Raw genomic sequence first — 23,173 nt, 5'->3', positions numbered from 1 at the left:
GAAAGGTGCACCTCCTCGTATACTCACACACAACATCACTTGAAGCGTAACACTTGATTTTGTCACTGTATGTCCACATTAGGTAGGTTAAATAGGTTCACTGAGACTATTTTAGCACAGATTAAAAAGTACGTACTGATAATTCAATACGCATGTAAAAATGCGTAGTCCCAGTTTCGTTAAAAAATACTATTTATTTATAATGGTTACGTTAATATATAACCTTTTCTAGGAGTCTATCGTGGAGGAAAAAACTAAATTGAAACGCATAATATGTATGCGTTCATCACTGAACACACAGTGGAACTTGTACCGGAAATATTATGTGTTATCGCAATAAGAAGAACGTTTATGTGTCATTTCGCGGCATCCCGAGTCGTGTTGATGTGAGCGCGGTTGAATGACTCTTCGCAATATTCGCTGAGCCGTACAGTGGAATCACAAACACGTCCGGATTTTCAATTCACCGGGGACCCCCCAACAATGAAGGTTACGCGCCAAGACGGTAGTCGCATTTATCAACATGTTTTCATTCATTAAACCAGTAATTGTATCTGTTGATTGTGTCGGTTGTATGCCTTAGACTGTCCACCATTCACAGTCGTGCTATCGACACTCGCAGTTGACACATCGCAGCGTATCCACGCATTTTCTGCGCTCTCACTTACCAGCTGAAATGGCTACAACCTTAGTTTTCTTGTTTACTTCGTGTCTCTTTGTGAAAGCTAGCGGGACGGACAATCTGATTTCTGATGAGGCTATAGCAGTTGAATTTCTACACAACTACAACGAGCAAGTCATCAAGGCGTTCTATACAGGTTCGCTAGCGGAATGGAAATACCAGACTAACTTGACAGAAGAGAATAAGCAAGAAATGGTAGGCAAACCTGTAGCGTGTCCGAGATCTTAAGTGTGCATGTTTGTGTTTATTTATTTCAAGTAGTTATGTAGCGCGTTCATGTGCGCAGTTCATCTGCTAACTGATCTCTGAACGCCTGAGAATTCGTGATATTTCCAGCGTTCCATGGCAATTTTGTCCGGGAACGTCTTACATTTTATCCAGCCTCGTGTATAAGTATTTATGTTACTTTGCACTAATTTCGCCCTATATGTATCACGCTACTCCTTGACTGGAAAGGGTTTGATTCGAACGAGCCTAAAGACATCAATAAAATTACCGCGCGCACCAAATACCTTTTTTAATTATATATTGGAATGTGTTATTCACTGGATGTGTTATGTAACAGCAATATATACACTAGACGATAACACGTTTACCAACCCTTAAACGTATGTCGTCCGTTGTCCGTCGCTTGTACAAGGCGAGCTCAACTACTATAAAATACTTTATTTTAGCTGGAATTACTTTTTGATGAAAAAAAAAAAAAAACTTTTGGGGGTTTTGTATGGAATTTATTTTCACTGATTGTTGACGAGTCGAATGTAAAATATAAGAAAAAGGTATATTCGAAAACAGCGAAAATTAATTCCAAGCGAAAATTAAGTATTTCACAGTATGCAAAAAGGTTCTCCTGTGAAGTTCCCATGTGATCGATTTTAAACATACGCCCCATACGTCAACATCATGTAATCTGGATCTGCTGGGAAATACCAGACGTGTATGCTCTACATTTAAAGTTGATTACATCAAAGACTCCGTGTCGTTTGACTTGCTGAGAAATTAAACTGCTACTCGTGAATATTTTTTTAGATATCATAAAAATATTTGATCTTTTAAGCTTGATTTCCCAAAACGTTTCTATGTGAGCTATTCCAAGCTATTGCACCTTATGCTCCCTCACTCTGCCTTAGATTCAAGGGCGTTGTTCATGTCTATCGGCAAGACTTGGGTACTGCGCAAAGGCTTATTTAAGATGAGAGACGGCGTTCGCAGTATAGCACAAATCCTCTGCACCCGGCCATGGCTGTGACGGTTACAGCGAGGTCACGGGTCGTAGTTTTTCTTTTTTTTTTTTACATCAGTCTGTCTTTGTCCTAGCTTCTAGCTCAGAGGCAAGTGCTTGCGTGCAAACCAGTCTTCGAAACGTAATACCGCGTGTTTGGAAGACTTGAAACTGCTGAGTTAGAAATCGACTACCGGGAATTAATCCCCAAACGTTCCTGGTGCAAGGTGAGCACGCTACCCTCTGTACCATCGCCCAGCCTGAGTAATCGCCCAGTCGGTGCATTAACATGTAATCCGTACCTGCTGAGAAATTGGGCTGCATCCAGTCTGTGCATGCATTCATGCATAATTCATAACACTAATTTGTTATAACTTACAGCGGGAGGATCGTCACTTGCGCACGCGCGGGAATTGAGTCCCAAGCGACGATAACAACACATGCGAAAAACGCAAAGGCTCATGGGTAGACGCTTGTTTGTAAACAATCACACGCTATGGCCATCTGACGCATGCACAGGTGACGACTCCCCCGCTTTAAATATATCAAGTTCATGAAATCTAAGTAAGTTTTGGACTTTTAAACTGGCTTTATTTCCAAAGTTGTCTCAAAATTAAATCCAGTAAAAAAAAAATCATTTTGATATATATAATGGACAAATGTTACAAACTGTGTGCGAAACAAGTCAGGCCATAACAAATTTTTATTAACAAAAATGGAAATAATTTATACAGCTGTTGCCAAAATTTGTTTTCTTCAATTGTTCTTTTGAAACAAACGAAAGTAGAGAATTCTGTCTACACAGCCTACAATATGAAACGCTCCATTTTGTATGTCATGTCGTGTAACTGTCACCAATGACCCCTGAGCTATGATGTTAATCTCTGACCGTACGTAATCACAATTTAATCAGCAAATATGTGTCAGTGAAAACATATGGTTATTTACTACATTCAATAAACGATGCGATTGATTGCTGTTTCTCCATGTTTAGTTTGTCCAGTTCGATTGCAGCAATTCTGTGTATTGGGGCTGGACACGTTTTTTCACGCTTAAAGCGGGAGGGACGCATGCAGGTCGGCGATGTTAGGTATTGTGAAGCCCCTACTGAACAATAATTAAAGCGGGGGAGTCGTCATATGCGCATGCGTCGGATAGCCATAGCGTGTCATTGTTAACAAACAAGCATCTGACCATGAGCCTTTGCGTTTTAGTGTGTGTTGTTATCGTCGCTTGGGACTCAATTCCCGCGCGTGCACAGGTGACGACCCTTCCGCTTTAAATTGCAATGACGTGTGTCTCACACATTGCAGTGCGTTACAGTGGCCAACGTATAACACGGCAAATAAAATAAAACTAGGCACCTTCTTGCCATAATATGCAATAAGTGCCGTGGCTGGATCAGTTTACGACCTGTGGGGTGGCCTAACAATTATTTATGTTGCCCCCATGGGCCCCGCATCAAATCAATGGGGGGAATATACATATAGACATACACTTATCGTAAGTATGCTCAACAGAAGTAATACTTAAAGCGCGGTAGTCGTCGCGCTGCGCATGTGCGAGATATATGGGTATCCTATAAACAAAGATGGCGACTTTGACTGTTTCGCGCAGATCAACGAGTACGAACTGACACGTTTCCAAGTTTTAATTAGGTAATTTTCATGTGATTGGAAGGTATCGAAGGTGTCACCGGCGGTAATCAGTGCAAGTCGCGCTCAGGTCAAACCTCATACTTGTGATTTCCATTTGAAGAGCGCATTGGATTGTGGGAAATTCAATGTTTATCAACACAAATGGCGAACATGCGCAGCTCGACGACTACCGCGCTTTAATACTTTTACTCTGGTTCAATGAAAGTCGAGTGCACTAGATGTAGATGATAATATATGTGAATGTCCCCGCAGTTACACAACGTGAGGTGTACGCACACTTGAATTTCACCGACGTCAGCAAAATTACGCATTGTGAAACTATGACAGAAGGTTTGTATGTATGGTATGGACGTTATTTTTACAAGTAACGCAATGATTCAACGGCGGCCCCAATTTAATGAGCGCGATGTGAGTGAAAATGCTATCTGAATTCAAAAGTGAACATAACTTCCATAAGGAAGCCATGTTGTTTTGTTTTTGCACATGTCTCCAGGCCTTACGAAAAGTCGTGACCAATAATTTAAAAAAAAAAAATCTGATTATTTTATTAAAGTTAATTTCTCTTTATCTGTCGCCAAATAGCTATGTACTTTATTGCAGCTTTGTGTTTTTCTTTTGAGTTTTATAATGCTTTATACAGTGGAAAATAAACAAAATTATAAACAAAAAATCGACCGTTTCATCCATAATGTAGGGCATATGTGTGCGCGAAGTGCTGTGATCATTTTTAATTCATCCATACTAGTATGACCATTTCACGATTACAAAATTGTTAAGGGGGAGCATGCCCCCGGACCCCTAGTAAGGTCGCGCCTGGTGAGCAGATCTCGCGCCTCCCCGTGCAAAATTGAGTGTCGCCGCCTCTGTGTAATATCGCTTTTCCTGCCTGTCGTCCTGTGGCAATTATCTGAAATAGTGTCAGATACAATTCGCTCGCTTTGGTGAGTGCAAATCCAAAAAGTCAGATGATTTGGTTGGCGCAATTGGTTATCAATTACTTTTCGCATACAAGTTTAACTCAGTCGATAGCACCGAAATACATTATCCGACTGAACTGTATATTATTTAGTCATTATTATTATTATTATTATTATTATTATTATTATTATTATTATTATTATTATTATTATTATTATTATTATTATTATTATTATTATTATTATTATCTATTATTCGTCGACCGAGAACTTTGGTTGTATCTAGGGTAAAGGGTGGCGTTTTTATGCGCGTAACGTGTTCGAATTGAATGTAAATAAACAATGTGTATTACACGCGGTGTGTACGTCGCTATGAGTCCCATATCGAACAGGACGCGGTTCGGCGACCACATAATATGATAAACCGAATATCGTTTTTAGGCGATTAGTGTTAGTTCACTCGGAAGAATAAGTATGTGAATTAATGGTAAGCTATTGGTAATCAATAATCTTCACAGTGAAAGATTTCCACATAAAAACACTGACAGATATTTAGCATCCAAAGAGAGACACTTACGTATTTCCTGCGATGGTCGTCGCGCCACGCATGCATGCGCGAGATAATGGTCTTGTATGAACAATGATGGCAACTCCGACTGTTGCGCAAACCAGGGTAATTTTTCAGTGATTGGATAGTATTGAAGGAGTCGCTGACGATAATTAATGCAAGTGGCGCCTATGTCAAAATTTGTATACTCGATTTAGTTAGAAACGCGGATTGGATTGTGGGAAAATCAATGTGTATAAACGCAAATATCGCACGCGGACGCGGCGATCGCCACCCTTTAGAACCTTGTTTTACCCCACAACGGTTGGTCATTGTTTGCAAGTAACTGTGTTTAAACTGAAAGTCTATAGATAGGTTACCCGCTCTTCAATCTATAAACCGGAGCAGAAGTCCCGACACATTTACTTTAATGTGCACGTGATTCCATATTTGTTCATAGGTTTCGCAATCTACATATTCGCCACGTGTTTATTTAAAAAAACCCAACCTCAATTTACTCTACTGCTTAAGAATAGGATACTTCACATGATTAAACATGTACTCAGTAAAATACTGTGGTATTGTCATTTGCATTGTTTTTCACTAATATAAAAATAAGATGGAATTGTTGGCATAATTTGAATTGTGAAAGTGCATTATGGGTCGACCATTTGAAACTATTGAGGGGGCGTTGGCAGAATTAGAAAACAAATAATTGGCACAGAAAAAAAGTCTGAGACAATCCTACAGGATTCAATGACAGAATAAAAATCTGGACGCCGAAATTCGGGAAAATATATTCCTTATATTGTGAAAACCAAATGCAGCACATTGATCACGGAAACAAAAAATAGTACAAAACTAGATAAAGAACAAATATTTTCCTATTTTCCCCCAGCGTTCCTAATGGTCCACCCATTATGCAACTATGTGTAAACAAACTCTGGGAATCGTTTGAACTTCTGAAAGCTGTTCGAAACACAAATCGCATATACAAGAAGAAAACATATAGCATAGTCCCCCAACACAAATTTTATCTAAAAGTGTTATTTATACGATTCAATTTCTTTTAATGATATATGATCTTGTCTTACACAGTGATGTGCCGGACGCAGGTTATTTTTTTCTGTTCTGACACGCTCCGGCAGTTATTTACATTTTACGACTAGATACCATACGCACTGAAATATATACCACTCGCGTCAATTATATTACAAGAAGGTGTATGTATGACATACCACACACGCGTAAAATGTGCACAAAGACATACGACTAATCTCGGTATTCAGTACGACCTTGACACATAATTTGCGGGATTCTCGTATTAACATTAATAGTGTTATTACACAACTTAGCGATCTAACAACTCGATTAACATGCACAGGTGCTTGACGGATTCTGATCTGACTGTCTTAGTTCTTTTAGACGAAGTAATGGCAGAACATTAACGTCATTCGGTCGATTCGTGCGCTTTTCGACGCACCTGACTGTTCTTTAAAGGGGCACCTTCCAGTTAAGATTAATTTCACAACAAATTTACTTTCTCGATTAAAATAACAATGGATAACAAAAGATTGATTAACATTGTAAACAACATAAACAATAGTGTCCCATGATTCTTTGGTGCAATCCATGGGATTGAGCGGTTCCCCTTTAATGGGGTATAAGTTGAGCATCAAGAAAATGTCTCTACACATCTCAAAGGGCGGCAGTCGTCGCGCTGCGCATGTGCGACATTTGTGTTGATGAACATTGATTTTCCCACAATCCAATGCGCTCATCTAATGGCAATCACAAGGGCGTGACTTGCACTGATTACCACCGGTGACTCCTTCGACACCTTTCAATAACATGAAAATGACTTAATTAAAGCTTGAAAACGTCCCAGTTCGTACTCGTTGATCTGCGCAACAGTCAAAGTCGCCATCTTTGTTTATATGAGACCCATATATCTCGCACATGCGCAGCGCGACGACTACCGCGCTTTAATAGTGTTATTTCACAACTTACCGATCTAACAACTCGATTAACATGCACAAGAGCTTAACGGATTCTTATCTGACTCTCAGTTCTGTAGACGAAGTAATGACAGAACATTAACGTTTTTTGGTCGATGATTGCGCTTTTCGACCGCGCCTGGCGGTTCTTTAATGGGGTATATCTTGAACATCAAGAAATTGTCTATAAAAAAAACTTTACCGGGCTTAAAACTATGTATATTGAAACAATATAAACAAAATTAAACAAAATGACAAAATTTCTTATAGAAACATAAATAAAACTATTTAATAAGTCACGGAAAGCCAGAATCTAGCCCACATATTTTTCCATCGCCGGGGTTTCACCGTGACTGTTATAATAATAAAGACTAAACAGTTTTCAAGTGATTTGTGCGTCACAATAACTTGTATTGCGAATATTAGATGCAATACAATTCCAAGTTGATTAATCAATTTTAGCAAAAGTTCGTTGCCTGTAGGTTTTAGATGAAACATGTGGTTTCCTGCGTAAATCAAGTGTGGCATATGTTTGAAAAAAAAACTGTTGCTATTTACGATGTACATTAGAAAATGTACTCAGTGCACACGGCAGCTGTTGGGAATACAATCGATCATAGACTGAGTTCGTTGACATTATAACGAGTTGTGAGGTTATTGCACGGTCATTTGATTAACTATTTGAGTATTTCAATGACAAGTAAAAATAGAAACTGGAACGAATCCGCACGGCGTTGATAATACGAGAAAAATGAAATAATTTCGATCAGCTACCTTGTTTGGCCGCCATCTTGAACTGTCGGCGAAAACGGCCGCAATTTTGGCATATTTCTCTCTCATTAACGCCTTTTCCGATCAACTTGCTATTTTTTATGCAACATGTATGAGCGAGTCATCGTCTGTTTACATTTTAGTGGGTACATAATAAGGCATACTCAGCCTCCAAACTTAGACTCGACGAAGCTAAACTTCAGGTTTAACTATTTTTTTAAGTTGAATGGAAAAATAGGAAAAAAAAGGTATATTCACCGGATTTTATTTTCACTAAATCTGCTCTTCAGCCAAAATAAAATCCAAATGAAAATTAAGTGTTTTACAGTATTGGGTTCAATAAACAGTTCCCATGAGTGGCGCTATCTATCGACGAACATCTTCACTGTCATCAATGTGACATAACGGTTGCACTGTCTTTGAATGGACAGTGCTGTTTGGTTGTTGGTCATCTGAATATAACGCATTTGAAAAATAATATAAATATTATTTATTGATAGACAGTGCATTATGCTCTGTGTCAACCTCCAATACGACCGAGGGAAATATTCTAATCCATCTATATGACGCCATTTCTATTCTTTTTTTGTAGGTCCAGGCCGATCTGGTGTACGCAGAATTTGAACAAGCAGCTTTCAGGAACGCTTCGAGATTCAATGTTAGTGCATTTTCGAGTGAAATGACGCCATTTCCTTTCTCTTTTGTAGGTCCAGGCCGATCTGGTGTACGCAGAATTTGAACAAGCAAGCAGCTTTCAGGAACGCTTCGAGATTCAATGTTAGTTCATTTTCGAGTGAAATGACGCCATTTCCTTTCTCTTTTGTAGGTCCAGGCCGATCTGGTGTACGCAGAAGTTGAACAAGCAGCTTTCAGGAACGCTTCGAGATTCAATGTTAGTGCATTTTCGAGTGAAATGACGCCATTTTCTTTCTCTTTTGTAGGTCCAGGCCGATCTGGTGTACGCAGAATTTGAACAAGCAAGCAGCTTTCAGGAACGCTTCGAGATTCAATGTTAGTGCATTTTCAAGTGAAATGATGCCATTTCCTTTCTCATTTGTAGGTCCAGGCCGATCTGGTGTACGCAGAATTTGAACAAGCAGCTTTCAGGAACGCTTCGAGATTCAATGTTAGTGCATTTTCGAATGAAATGACGCCATTTCCTTTCTCATTTGTAGGTCCAGGCCGATCTGGTGTACGCAGAATTTGAACAAGCAGCTTTCAGGAACGCTTCGAGATTCAACGTTAGTGCATTTTCGAGTGAAATTCAGCGACAGTTTCGACTTTTAATGTACATCGGTGACGCAGCCCTAGAAGACAAGTCCAAACTAAAAAGGGTAAATAATAATTCGACAGTCGTCTGCGCAGTGTGTCTAAAATTCTGTGATAAAAATGGCCGCCGAGATCTGATTGGCAGCGAATGAGTCACGTGATATGTGTTTGCCCTGAAATTAATGCTCCATTCACTTGCGACATCACGTCAAAAGTATTGTTACATATGTCAGGGAAACTATAGATGCGATTACGAAAACGAATTTAAGACTTTTCGAGAAGCAAAAACAGAACAAGTCTCGTGGATCTTTCACTGTAAACGAGATCTTGTCGGCCATATGATTCTAAGAATTGTTGTCTATTGTCTTTATAAATAAAAAGAATTGATCATTACGAATATGCATTTTATGGAAACCATATGTGTATTTGTCGGCGGTGCATGGCGGGTAACAGGGCACTTCACTGTGGCTCTAAACGATACTTTTTCACACACCGTCACATGAGCGCTTCACCGCTAGAGGGCGCGACTTAATAAAAATATGATGTTCATTTCAGCTGCAAGATGTGAAAGCGGAACTGCAGCGATTGTACGCAACAACAATGGTTTGTGGCAAACCGGGAGACGAAGATCAATCAAAGTGTTACAGTTTCGATCCTGGTAAGTACTTCCGGTTCATAGTTACCCCCTAGCATGCCGATGATTACGTCACAAGATTTTTGAGGAAACATGTTTGAATAACAAAATCACAAATTGTAACTAATTGTGGAAATTATGTACATTTTCTCCAAAATTAACAAAGAAATTAATAATTCATGAAAAAATATGCAAAATATTGCACAAACATGTTGGCAGGGAGAAAAAATAATAGTCGCCTTTTTTGTTTTACTTAGACATAGCTGAGCTGTTTGCCACAAGCAGGGACTACAGTGAGCTGGTATGGGCGTGGGTCGGCTGGCACAACGCTTCGGGTCTACCCCTGAAAGAACTGTATTCGGAATTTGTGGAACTGAACACGTTAGCCATAGAAGCCAATGGTGAGTAAGTCACGTAGTGAAAACATTCTCTGACAGTTTCCAGACACCGTGGAGTATAACTAAGCGTGTACTACTGTGAGTTTCACGAAGGCATGGATTTTTTTTTTATGAACTATTTATAAATACTTTATAAGTTTCAAAAGACGTTGGAGAACAAATTGTAAGCGTTTGGGATGCATATCTGTAATCGGCCAATGCTTGGAGGAAACCCACACAAAGCCGTGAGTATTTGGCGGTACCAAACTGCATCAACAGACAATTTAAACTTCCTCTCTGGGTTTAATTTTACGTAGTAAATATTTTATAAATACTTTTTAAATTTTCGTAAAATCTATCCATGCTCTAATGAAAGTCTTAGTACAGGGTTTCAGAAAAGCCGTTAACAGAATTGACGGTTTATAAACATGACATGGCATGGCTGTTTTCAACAATCGATTCACGATCTATATAATCCACACAGGCTCAACAAAGTCCATAATCGGATTTACACGAGATATTGTTTTCACGGAAATGTGTAATTTTTTTGAAGAGCGTTGTCCGTAACGTATTTACGGTTGTTCACAATATTTTTGTTTGAACAATATTTGTTATAACACGGGCAATGACAATTAAGACCTGTTTTTTTTTTGTCTATTTAGAGTAGAAATAAGTGTACAAGTAAAATCAACCTTATTTCCAATTTAGTTACTTTTAATATCCCTATAATTTTCAGATATGCAATGCTTACATGTATTACATATCTGGAAATCTGAATTTCTAATATAGATGGCGCCCATCACAAAATGGGTGGAGTACCCTGTAGTATAGTATACGCATGATCGCTTCTTCGGTGTTGCAATTAATTTCTCCAATGTGCTAATGTGAGATTGGCCGACTTCTTGTTATGTATGTTATTGTCTGTTATTCTAAATAATTCAATTGATATTCTCTAGTCGCGAGGCAGTTTGGATTTCTATTTCTAAAAATGAGTTCAAATACGCGCTGTGAACTTGAAGATCAACGTTTATTTTTGATGTCGATTGCGTCATCGGGGCGGCTGCACTGTATGTGCGTACTAATGATGATACAAACTGAATGTTTCCACGACACCGTACACGTACCTTTCAATATATAACCGCAAAAAAATAAATAAAACGATTGAAAATTAGCAGAAAACTTATCTATATGCAATTACTCCCATGGTATCACATACTTCAGACACTCTTTGTTTAATTACAAAATTATTCAATTCCGACGAATAATTATACCGAAGGAACTAGATATTACGATCAAAGCAACTAACTAGTTCGACTAAATGAACTAATAAACTACCGACTCTGACTAATACTGCACACTGGTTAATCGTGTTCTGACATAGCTAACATTTATTTTCTCCGCATGAGTCAGGACACACAGACATGCTGTCGCTATGGCAATGGATATATGAAGTGGATGATCTCGAGGAACAAGTGCTAGAGATGTACGACACGTTGAAACCACTCTATCTGAACTTACATGCATACGTCAGAAGGAAACTCATCGGTGTCTACGGCGAAGATTACGTCAACCCAAAAGGGGCCATCCCAGCTCATCTTCTAGGTGGGGTGTTCTGTTGTCAATTTTTTGCGCAATACACCAGCTTATCGTTGCCATGTACAGTAAATTACTTTAGTTTAGGTGGAATTAATTTTCGCTGAATAGGCTTTTTCGGTGTTTTGTATGGCATTTATTTTCAATTATTTTTGTTGAGTTGAATGTGAAAGAAGGAAACAAGTATATTCGCTGGATTTTATTTTCACTGAAGCATCCCTTCAGCGAAAATAGATTCAAGGGAAAATAAAGTATTCTACAGTATATACAAATATGAGCGAGGGCATGTAGGAATAACAAATTATTTTCATTCGGTCTAAAATAGCAAAGACATTTGAGAAAACAAATTTGGCTTTAAATGTCCCGCTTACAAAATGTATTCACAAAATTCAGTTTTATGTTAACGGTATATTGTTGTTTTGCACATATATGTAGGCCAAAGTTTACAAAGTTGCCCGCTACCTACTGTGATCGCGCGGCAATTGTCTGTAGCGACAGGGAGGCGACTATGTAGATGTCTGACCTATCTTAGTGACGCGCTTATTCATACAATCGAGGCAACGCATGAGACAAACTGCGCGTCCTTCGATGAATTACATTGTTATTCGTCCGATGAGAGAGAGAGACAAGTGGTTCATTTCAGTTGGGAAATATACTCGGAACCGCAGACCAAGTTGATTAGCGCATATCAACAATGAATTTATTCACTGAATATGTTCGCGTTATTACTCGGATGACCTCGCGGTCGGCGAGATTGGCGATTTATTGATTCAGGTCACTGCATAACTGTCGAGACGTAGGTTGAATTGTACATCTAAACGTAGTAATCACACATGTACGATGTTGCCAAATACGCAAATATGTTTAGAATGGTACTCGATGCCTCTCATTAAAGCGTGGGAGTCGTCACCTGCGCATGCGACAAACGACCATAGCGTGTCGTTGTTTACAAACAAGCGTCTACCATGAGCCTTTGCGTTTTTAGCGTGCGTTGTTGTCGTAGCTTGGGACTCAATTCCTGCAAGTGCGCAGGTGACGACACCTCCGCTTTAATCAATTATTTTGTTGTAATTTGCAGGGAATATGTGGGCACAACAGTGGCACAATGTGTATTATCTAGCAGAACCCTACCCCGGGAGGCAGCCAATTGACATAACACCCACCTTGAAGGCTGAGGTAAAATTGCGCATGCATATTAAGCGAAATAAAACTCCACTTGTGTTTGAGGTTGTGCTAGCTCCTAAACGTAGATATTATACTGTTTCTGTAAAGCGCCTCAATCACGTTAACTGTTTCAGGAAACATCGTTCACAGTTTCGATTTTACTGTATATAAGAAATACGTTTTGTTGTTTATATAACAATGGCATAAGTCTATTTACATCATTTTGTTTTTAAGCAGAAATTATAATATGTTAATTATTCATTTGTATAACAAGGCTGTTTTAAAATATTAGCGTTCACGCACGGCTCCTTAGCACAGGCAGGCTATTACGTCAAATGAACGGATTAAAACTTGCCCGTTTTAAAGACCCGGTTCAGATTCTTAGTACGGGATAACGAAGTGTGTGTGAATACTTAGCTCGGACTAAGCACCCCAAACGCCATTGTATTTAATGTTCATTTCAAATATTTACTATTATATTCATAACTATTCATTTCGGTATACCTGTCATTTTAGTGCGTTGACCCTAACCACTTACATATATGGGTTTGCCTAGGCTGTTTCAAGTTGAGCGCCTCGTACATTATTGAGCGTTGATAGAGTCATTGGGAAGCTATACTTACAGAATTGGAATAGATTGGCTACCCAACTGTAACACCCCCAAATCCGACCAATAAAAGACCACAGTTTGTTTGTTGACAGTTTTATTTGATGTGTCAAATTCGGCCTGGTATATATTCTTGGACTCATCTGCGGGGTGTGCACGTTGTGACGTCACATTGACATGTAGTTCTCTCAATTACGTGATGTAATAGTTCACATTACAACAGCATGCAGAGCACGTAGAGTCGATTCATTATTTATCAATATGTCACCGCTGCAATGAGTAGCGAAGGTCAATGAGTAGAGATAACGACGCAGGATTTCAAAGTATTGATGGTTTAATGGACTTAACCTCGTTTCCTGAAGGTTACATCTGTGCCATTGAATGCGGTATATCGATGCTAAAAGCACGTGCCTAGCTTCGCACGACCCCGATTAAAAATATCAACGAGTACCATACTGCATAGCAATAACTGTAGGTCGACAACGGTTACCGGGCATGAAAACATACACACGATAAGAACAAAAATGACGGCGTCTGCTGGAAGCCTCGCTTTCAAATTCACTCGAGACTCCCTAGGTCAACTAATTTCAACAACAAAGCCGAGCAGCAGACCTTTGGGTTTACGGGTGGCCACCAATAAAATTAAATTCTCTCCAGTCGCTGTTTGTTTCAGACCAATTTCTCGCATTTTTACAAGCACAGATATTTCTCAATAGACTCTATATAGTGAGTTTTAACAGCATTATGAAGGCTGAATGCCACTTTAAAATTGTCCATGTCGTTTAGGGGGCCATTAAAACACCACATGGCACATTTGTGGGCTGTTGAACATTTCGGTTATTAGTTACACAAATGTGAACAAAATGAATATATCTGGCAAATTTATGTGGTGGATAAGTTTATATCGCAAAAATAGGCGTTGGGGTGTTCATTTCGTCACATAAAACGAACTGACTAATCATGCGGAATTGTTATTGAAACGGACATCGATTGCGTTGTGTTTTCTTGAGTTGAACAGACGTGAGGTATAATTCAAACTGGTTTATTTGTACTCAACATGAACATCAATACGTTGTACAGCAAATACTTCTTGGTATAAAATATAGATCGCTAAATAATAGCTCCATGAGGAGTTGGCATCGTAGAGAGCATAGAAAGGAGGGTGTACATAACGAGCATCAAGTTGCGAAGCTACCATAGAAGGAATTACAGCGACGGCCTGAATCGGACTTCTCACAACAGCGCTTTGCCTGGTTAATGTAATTGTCAACGTTAGAGCGGCATTTGTCTCGGTGACAGCTAATTGGGTTGAACTTGAATATCTGGCATGCTATATACAGACATAAATATCAAAATAGCATTCTTGAATATTTTCCGCTCATTACATGACATAAATTTGTATGTTTTTTTTTTCTCACCAGGGATACACGCCTCTGCAAATGTTCCAGATTGCAGAAGAATTTTTCCGATTCCTGGGGCTCTTACCAGCTTCCGAAGAATTCTGGCAAAACTCGCTACTTGTCAAACCAGACGACGGACGAGAAGTCGTGTGCCATGCATCAGCCTGGGACTTCATTGTCGGAAATGACGTCAGGTATAGTAGTCGAGATCTCACGTGACATAACTTCCGGTCAGTTGCTAACCACGTGACATAAGTCGGGCACGTGGTTTACGCCATTTTGATATTACCTCTCAGCGAGACGTGGATAGAGTTCACTTCTTTGATGAGTGATCATGGTACGACATGGGTCCTAACTGCCACGTTGTATAAGACACATTGTTTGTTGCCAGCCTAGTAATCTGAACGCGTTCTGTGCTTCGATTGGGCATGCTAAGACAATTGGCGGGATATGTGCCTTTACGCATTTTCTGGTTATATTCTTCTTATTTATTTCTCTGCCGCTGGCTGGTATTTACTGCATACACAGTTCAAAACATGTTTGAAACATCACTCACAGACGTAACAATTATTCGTAGTTAGTGTTCTATACACACATGTGCAGTTCGGACGACAGCGTCGGTTTAATAATGCAATGATTTGAAGACCGTAAAAACGAAAAAAGCCTATGACTAGTTTGAAGTGGGACAGTGTGTGTACTTCGAACAGAGTAGCTAAGCATAGCACTTAGTTTGGTTATTTTTTTTCTCGTTAAAGGGCGATTGTCGTCGCCTCGCGCATGTGCTTCATTTGAACAAAGATGGTGAGTTTGAATATAACGCAGATCAACACATACTGAAAATAGGAATTAGTATGGTTTTACTAGGTTACTACTGGGATAATTTTAATGCATCATAGCACTTTAGACATATCAAAGTCGCTATTTAGTGCACATAATGATCAGATAAAACATTCACGTATGTCACTGAGAGAGCGCGTTGGATTCAAGGTGTGGAAAAATCGCTGTTTTACCAACACAAAATCCCGAACATTTGTGACGCGACCAACATCGACCATTGAAATGATTCGTACTTACTTTAAAGGGTAGTCGTCGTCGTGCCACGCATGTGCGAGATATATGGGTCTCATGTGATCAGATCAACGCAGATCAACGAGTACAAACTGAGACGTTACCAAGCTTTAATTGTATATTTTTTAGGTGATTGGAAGGTATCAAAGGAGTCACCGGCGGTAATTAGTGCATGTCGCGACCAGGTCATACCTCATACTTGTGATTCCCATTAGAAGAGCGCATTGGATTATGGGAAAATCAATGTTTATCAAAACAAATGTCACACATGCGCAGCACGACGACCACCGCCCTTTAACCGCGATGCCTCATGCATCGTCGGTCTTCGTAACTCCATATTTGCTCTTTATTTCTAGGATGAAAATGTGTACGGTCGCGACAATGGAGGACTTCATCGTCATCCACCACGAAATGGGACATATACAGTACTTCCTACAATATCGTGACCAACCGTTCGTTTACAAAGATGGCGCCAATCCAGCATTCCACGAGGCTGTCGGTGATGTGATGGCGCTGTCCGTTTCTACCCCAGAGCACCTTTACAAACTCGGTCTTGTAGACAGTTTTGAGAACGATCCGGGTAAGGATATATTTACTTCCTTTGTTTGTAATATCTTTTCTTTTGTATTTACTAAGTTCTGAGCAAGTTCAATGCTCCAATCATTCTAAAATTGATAAGTTTTTTACTTCCATTAAAACTAATTGCCATTGAATTACAAGTGTGGACAATGTGGATCAAGACTAGTAGTTTAATAACTAGCAACATTATCGGTGAGCTTTCGCACATCATATCAAGGAATGTCCCGTATGTTATGAACGAAATGGCCGTGGCCATACGACAGACACGGAACACATGCAGGTTGCATCACAGACACACACATCTCCGCAAATTAAATTCTGACCTAGTTAAAAGGCCTGCACGAGGGCGACGATAGAATAGTGGCGATAACCGGGGGTGATAATAACTGAATTCTTCATTTGTTTTCATATGCACACATTTACATGTAACATGCATAAATGCAACCAAATCAATCACAGCAAAAAATAATACTTATATTTTTCGTGATATAGAGAACGATATTAATTTTCTGATGAAGATGGCACTGCAGAAGATAGCTTTCTTACCGTTCGGTTTAATGGTTGATCTCTGGAGATGGAAAGTATTTTCTGGGGAAATTACACCTGAGAATTACAATACAATGTGGTGGCAGCTGAGGTAAAAAAAGCATTTTACGTCTACGTCCAATTCCATTATATTCAAATTTGTTCAAATTCTGAATTCACTATTTCATTTTCGCGCTTTCAGATGTCGATTAGGTAAACGATGTATATCGTACATGATACACCACAACGTACGCGATTGAGCTTTAATATACTATACTTCAATTGCAAATGGCCGCCAAGATCTCGCAAAGAGCGAGACAACCACGTGACAAGATTTGTTTTGCTCACGATTAGTATTTCACCGTTGGCTCCGTAGCCACTGTAACATGACCCATGTACCCATTGTATTTGGAACAGTTGACGTGATGGCAGGAGAGAATGGAACATTATTAAAGGGGTAAACACAAATCTCGTTGCCCTGTCGCTTACAACGAGATCATGGCGGTCATGGTGCATTTAAGGTATAATGATGCGTTTACTAATTACCAACATCACTTGCACGTATACATACTTAGACCCCCTCTATAAAATCGTGCTTCTCATATGCAAATGTCTTTCCCAGGATGCAGTACCAAGGCATTGTTCCACCAGTTGAAAGATTAGATGAGTTTTTTGATCCAGGAGCGAAACACCATATACCAGCTAATACACCTTACATTAGGTAATCATTCATTCGTTGAATAATTGTTTAACGTGAAACGAGATGTCAATCAAATTTTAGGTCTGTTATCCTCAAAAAAATTTACGATACTTGAAAACATTGTTTTTTTCTGATGGTATTTGTTTTTTGTTTACGGGAAATTGGAATGTCAAGCAGACTAAATTATTTTCGAATTTTAGGTCTATATGTGAGATATAATTAGGCCTTTTATACAATTTGAAAGTTATAGGTATGTGTGTATGAAATTTAGGCAAGCACTGTTGCAGACAAAGTATTCTAAAACGCACCTTATCAGAACAATGCGTTGTTCCAGATTATACCTTTCCATACATGTCTGGATTTAGACGTGAATACAAAATGCGTGTGTTTAATCACCGGTAGTACGCCATGACGACATACATGTCATAACAAGGTAAATAATTGTTATATCGATCACGATGCCCTTCGAAACACAAGGCAAAAAGGATTGTCATGAGGAGCTTTTTTGTGACGTTTTGATCTAAAATTCGAAATGTATTAGTTGTTGCTTGTTTTTGTGACGTTTTTGTTCTAAAATTCGAATTGTAATTTATTGCTTGTTTTTCTGCGTATCTGCGTCATTCGAAAAATGTTTGCCGTTCGGACGCATATGTACTGAATTAATTTCATGGTGTCGATACGGATGTATGATTGAGAGAACATATATTCTTGAAAGCAAACACTAAGTATTTTTGTTTCATTCCTATTTCAGATATTTTTTAAGTTTTGTTATTCAATTTCAATTTCACAAAGCCCTATGCATAGAAGCAGGTCAGCTGGATGATGGCAAACCATTGCATCGTTGCGATATACATAAATCGCTTAAAGCAGGAAAGAAACTTGCGTAAGTACTTTATTTATTGATACAAATTAGTTGCAAACAGCAAAAAACAAATCTCGCAGCTCTCTCACTCTGAATTTGTCAATAGTGATAAAAATCTATTGATTTAATATGTATAAACCAGGCCGACTAGTACGCAAACATGTAACATACAAGTGATTTTAAAATCAATGCAACGAAGTGACCGATATGTGAGGGCTTCCATCTTGAAATCCGACTCGAACAAAAACACAAGTTTGAAACGCAAATTTCAAGATTCCTACAGTGTACAAACTTCCGGCTTTATTGCACAGAAAAGAAAAAAACTATTACCCCTGATAACTGTTCGAATGTAAGGCCTTCGCTGATTTCCCATAATTTTGGTTAATATTATTATATTTTCAGTGACATGTTAAAACTTGGCAAAAGTAAACCCTGGATGGACGCCATGGAGGTGTTAACTGGTCAGCGCATCATGGATGCCACCCCTCTGGTGGAATATTTCAGACCTCTGATTGACTGGCTGGAAGTAGAGAACGAAAAGAATGGCGACACGCTTGGCTGGGATCCAACATGGCGCCCACCGCCACCACAGCGTTACAGTGAGTGAAATGCATTTGGTGGTTTACACTGTGGGGGCGCTGTTCAATGACCTTAGTGTATTCTATATTCCACGGCTAATCTAATCACCATAAAGGGCAAAACCTTGCTCCGACGAAAGGTCAAGTAAATTAGCATATTTCACTGTTATGAGTCCAAACACATACTAATTTTTTTGCGGGATTTTACAACAGCAAATAACATAGTACAAATTTTATGCGAAGGTTATAATAATTACTTGAACATTGGTCGATATATTCTTGAAAACCAAGTTAGATTCGCGAACTTATTGATATATTGTGAATGTATATTTCAATATATATTATTTATGTGACGTTAAGATCTTAATCAAGTTCGTAGAAAAATTGGAAATGTGATATAGAAACATGTGTTGTATATATATGTATTGGATATGGTAACTATATGTCTAACATGCTCTATTTCTCATTTATTGCAGCCTCAACTGGATCGCAAATTGTGACGTCATACTCATTAATATTGTCTGTGACAAGCTGGATGTACTTCATTGTGCAGTAACTGTTCAAACATATAAATAATGACAGTGGTATGTCAGGTGTTCGCAATTAAAGGTTCCCCTATACAGCAAGAAACATTGAAACGATGGGACTACACGGCATTAGGTTCTAGTTCTATAAAACTAATAAATTGTAATGAATTGTTATTATCCTCTCGGAACTTTTGATTAATGCTTCATTTAAGCAATTTTTTTTCTCATATTTTCAGGGACTGTCACATGTTTTAACTTTGATGATGCAATCAAAATTATGTTCAAACATATCTTTAATGGCACTCTGTACAACAACATAGCCATGTGTATATATAACATTCAACCCATTGATATGGTGAGATTATGCAGTACTGTCTGAGTGCATACTTTACAGTCTCCTCGTAATAACCTTTTCATACATTTCCCCCCCCCCCAGGAATACATCATGGGAATGCTGAAATCCAAAATGTTTAGAACAAATTTAGCGAATTCTTTGTGTGGTCCGGTCAAACTCTGGGGCAGCCATGTTTTTTTTTATTATTATTAGAGTTCGCTTACCCGCGTAATCCTCTCATATTTGGAAGTCGCGTTTCCTAATATGGTGAGCTGAAAATACCCCGTGCAATACTGCAAAATTACGGCACGCTGTAACTTATGGCGTTACGGTGGCAGATGTATAATAATATGTGATTAACTTCTCGACTGTTATTTCGTTATCTGTCTGCCTTTTTGTCGTAAGGCATTTTTTGACACATTATTCACTTTTAAATGAAGGGCAATTTAAATATTAGCTTCTTTGATGGTTATCGTTGCTATAGAAACATGCCTTTTGGAAGTACTTTTCATTGCCAGATAACAAGTTCTCATTATATGTTTATGAAGGTTGCACAAGAACCAACAGTTAAATTGGTTTAATATCGGAAGCTATCTGAATCTGAATTGTTCATTACCAGATATCTAAAAATATATTTAGGCATTACGATCTCTTTGAGACAAAAATCAATCGATTATATTTTGGGAGTTCCAGACTCGATTGTCAACAGTCTAAAATATTCCTCACCATTTCCATTTTCATTGTCTGATTCAGTGAGCGAATTCACTTTCCAAGATTGGTCTTTTTCATAAGTATAAGTTATATCACCAGCTTATTTTATGACATATTAACACAACGGGTTTGATGTATTAGTTAGATTCGCAGTTTCAGGTTTCTTCCTAGAACAATACTGTAATTCTTGTGTGGCCTAAATTGTCAGTCGAATGCCAGGCTACAGGATATGCGATAATATTGTCGTCGATATGACGCAGACTAGACTATGAAGTACAATACAAACATAGGTTTTAGTTCATGGTATGTGACAGCCGTAGCTATGTTCTGTCGGAATATGATATAGCCAACAACATGTTACATTCGACATTATGTAATAGTCCATACTATGTGATGGAATCGACACAGTCATCAAAAACGAGAATTGCTCTGTTTTGCATTTGTAGCAATGTGATAACCATCGCCAGATAGAATGTCAAACAAATAGGCATTAGTTTCAGCATGTGTGAGCTTTCCAAGAAAAAAAACAAAAAAAAAACGTGAAACACACGAGTTAACTACTGGGTCGTCTATTATTAATTATGGCGTGGGATAAAGCGTTTGATTTTCTTAAACTTTATTTTGTTTCATTGCAAGTGAATAAACTTGAAATGAGTTTTATTTTATGCAAATTATGTATATTAATTGTTGTACAACAGTGGATATGTACATAGCCAGGTGGACATGTACATAATATTATCTTTATAAAGAGCGGTGGTCGTTGCGTGGCGCATGTGCGACATTTGTGTTGAAAAATATTGATTTTCCAACAAACCAATGCGTTCTTCTAATAAAATCACGAGTACGAGTTTTGACATGGGTGCGGTTGACTCGCACTAATTACCGCCGCTTACTGCTTCTTTCCAATCACATTAAAAAACACTAAACAAATTGGTAACATCTCAGTGTGTACTCGTTCGAATGAACAACAGCCATCTGTGTTCTTATGAGACTCAAATATTGAACATGCGTGGTGCGACGACCACCGCCCTTTAAATATTCTTGTTAGTACAATACATATCATGTAAACATATATAATAATTAAAATGGTAATTGGTAAAATCAAGTGTATATGTCTTATTATCTCATATTGCCAGTCATATAGTGTAGACATAGTTTACATAATGTGTACATATATATGTGTACAAGTGTGCATAATGTGTACATATTGTACGAGCGAACCAAATTCGAAAGCCCAAGAAGTCTGAAAATGAAATTGGAAAGATGTTTGAATATCAACACATTCCGAATTCCAATACACCTTTTCTATGTGATGTCAAAATGACGTCAATAAGAAGAGAAGCAATGTCTTTTTTATTTAGTTGTGTCGCGTCATTTAAAATACAACAGAAAGTAGAACAGTAGAACCATTACAAATCTATTTCGCCCCCATAAATGTACAGATCTTTCACTTGTCATCTCTAATACTCCGTCAATCATCCGTGAATCAATAAGAAATGTCTTGATTAAAAACTTGAAGTTTATATAATTTAGGATATTGACAAATCTTTAAGACAAAGATGCAAAACATATTCTGCGGGCAAAAGTGACGTTTTGAATACACAAGTTTAATCACACTTTTGCAAGTGTGAGAATGCATGACGTTTTTCCGTGACATCTGACCATGTCTCGTGGGTCGCATCGGAAGATTTTTGTTTCACACACGTATATGCCACTGCACGCTCTACACGCTTGTTTAAGTATTTAGTAATGTGAGAACAAGGTCAGAGCTGACGAAAAGCAGTGTACACCAACGCAGTGTGTTTATATATACAGTTACAATTAATCAGCTACATGATATGGCACGAGATGGAGCAACAAGTAATATGCCTTGCATTGTTCACAATGTGTCGTTTATTTTATTGTAAAATGAACCATAATCACATATGTTCCAATCACTCATGTTACGTTTCTGGAATCGAAAAAAAACTTTCGGTTCCAAGAACGAGCCACTGCAGACGGTAATCATTTCTTTCTACTTGGCGCCATTTGATTAATTCTAATTTTTCTTCATTTGAACCACAAATGTACATAGTTTAAAATAATGTAGCCGATTTCAGTTGACACGAAGGATTTAAACAACTGAATGTAATTAATCCTTGGGTTAAATCACAGCTTGCATAATTAAAATATTGTGTTATATTGTATTTAATCTGTTGTTCTGTTGGTATAGTTCTTATAATAAACTGACATTATTTTTGGCTCTATTATTTGACAACCATACAAACGTTCACTCTAATCAGTCTTACTACTCAAACAATGCAACATTTCAATCTTAAATATCAGTATTTATTGATATTGCTTCGGTATATTCATGTTTTATTGTTTTCTTGCACGTTTAGCGATAATTAAGTTACGCTTAATTCAAATTTAATCCAGCTATATTAATATATAAATTAATGACTGTATTGA

The 23,173-nt window shown here is 38.3% G+C and overlaps 1 protein-coding gene across 1 annotated transcript; it reads left to right on the top strand.

Annotated features, from left to right (window-relative positions):
• Window positions 1-624: 624 nt before the first annotated feature.
• LOC100373236 (angiotensin-converting enzyme-like) lies at window positions 625-21,827 on the top strand. The gene is made up of 13 exons (XM_078013779.2): window positions 625-877; window positions 8,970-9,128; window positions 9,619-9,721; window positions 9,955-10,098; window positions 11,485-11,676; window positions 12,746-12,843; window positions 14,860-15,032; window positions 16,263-16,486; window positions 16,978-17,122; window positions 17,633-17,731; window positions 18,462-18,593; window positions 18,975-19,171; window positions 19,627-21,827. Exons 1-13 carry the CDS (start codon window positions 677-679, stop codon window positions 19,704-19,706), a joined length of 1,947 nt encoding a protein of 648 aa, XP_077869905.2. The 5' UTR covers window positions 625-676; the 3' UTR covers window positions 19,707-21,827.
• The last annotated feature ends 1,346 nt before the right edge of the window (window positions 21,828-23,173 follow it).

The sequence above is a fragment of the Saccoglossus kowalevskii genome, chromosome 20 (genome assembly GCF_978046115.1).
Source record: "Saccoglossus kowalevskii chromosome 20, keSacKowa6.1, whole genome shotgun sequence".
In the NCBI taxonomy this organism is placed as follows: domain Eukaryota; kingdom Metazoa; phylum Hemichordata; class Enteropneusta; family Harrimaniidae; genus Saccoglossus; species Saccoglossus kowalevskii.
Note: the sequence above shows the minus strand (reverse complement) of the source record. Positions and strands in the feature narration are given on the sequence as shown.

Coding starts and splice junctions, on each gene's coding strand:
- LOC100373236 (XM_078013779.2), top strand. CDS start 677: ATGGCTACAACCTTAGTTTTCTTGTTTACTTCGTGTCTCTTTGTGAAA. Junction 12,844..14,859: donor CACCCACCTTGAAGGCTGAG/GTAAAATTGCGC, acceptor TTTTCTCACCAG/GGATACACGCCTCTGCAAAT. Junction 15,033..16,262: donor ATTGTCGGAAATGACGTCAG/GTATAGTAGTCG, acceptor CTTTATTTCTAG/GATGAAAATGTGTACGGTCG.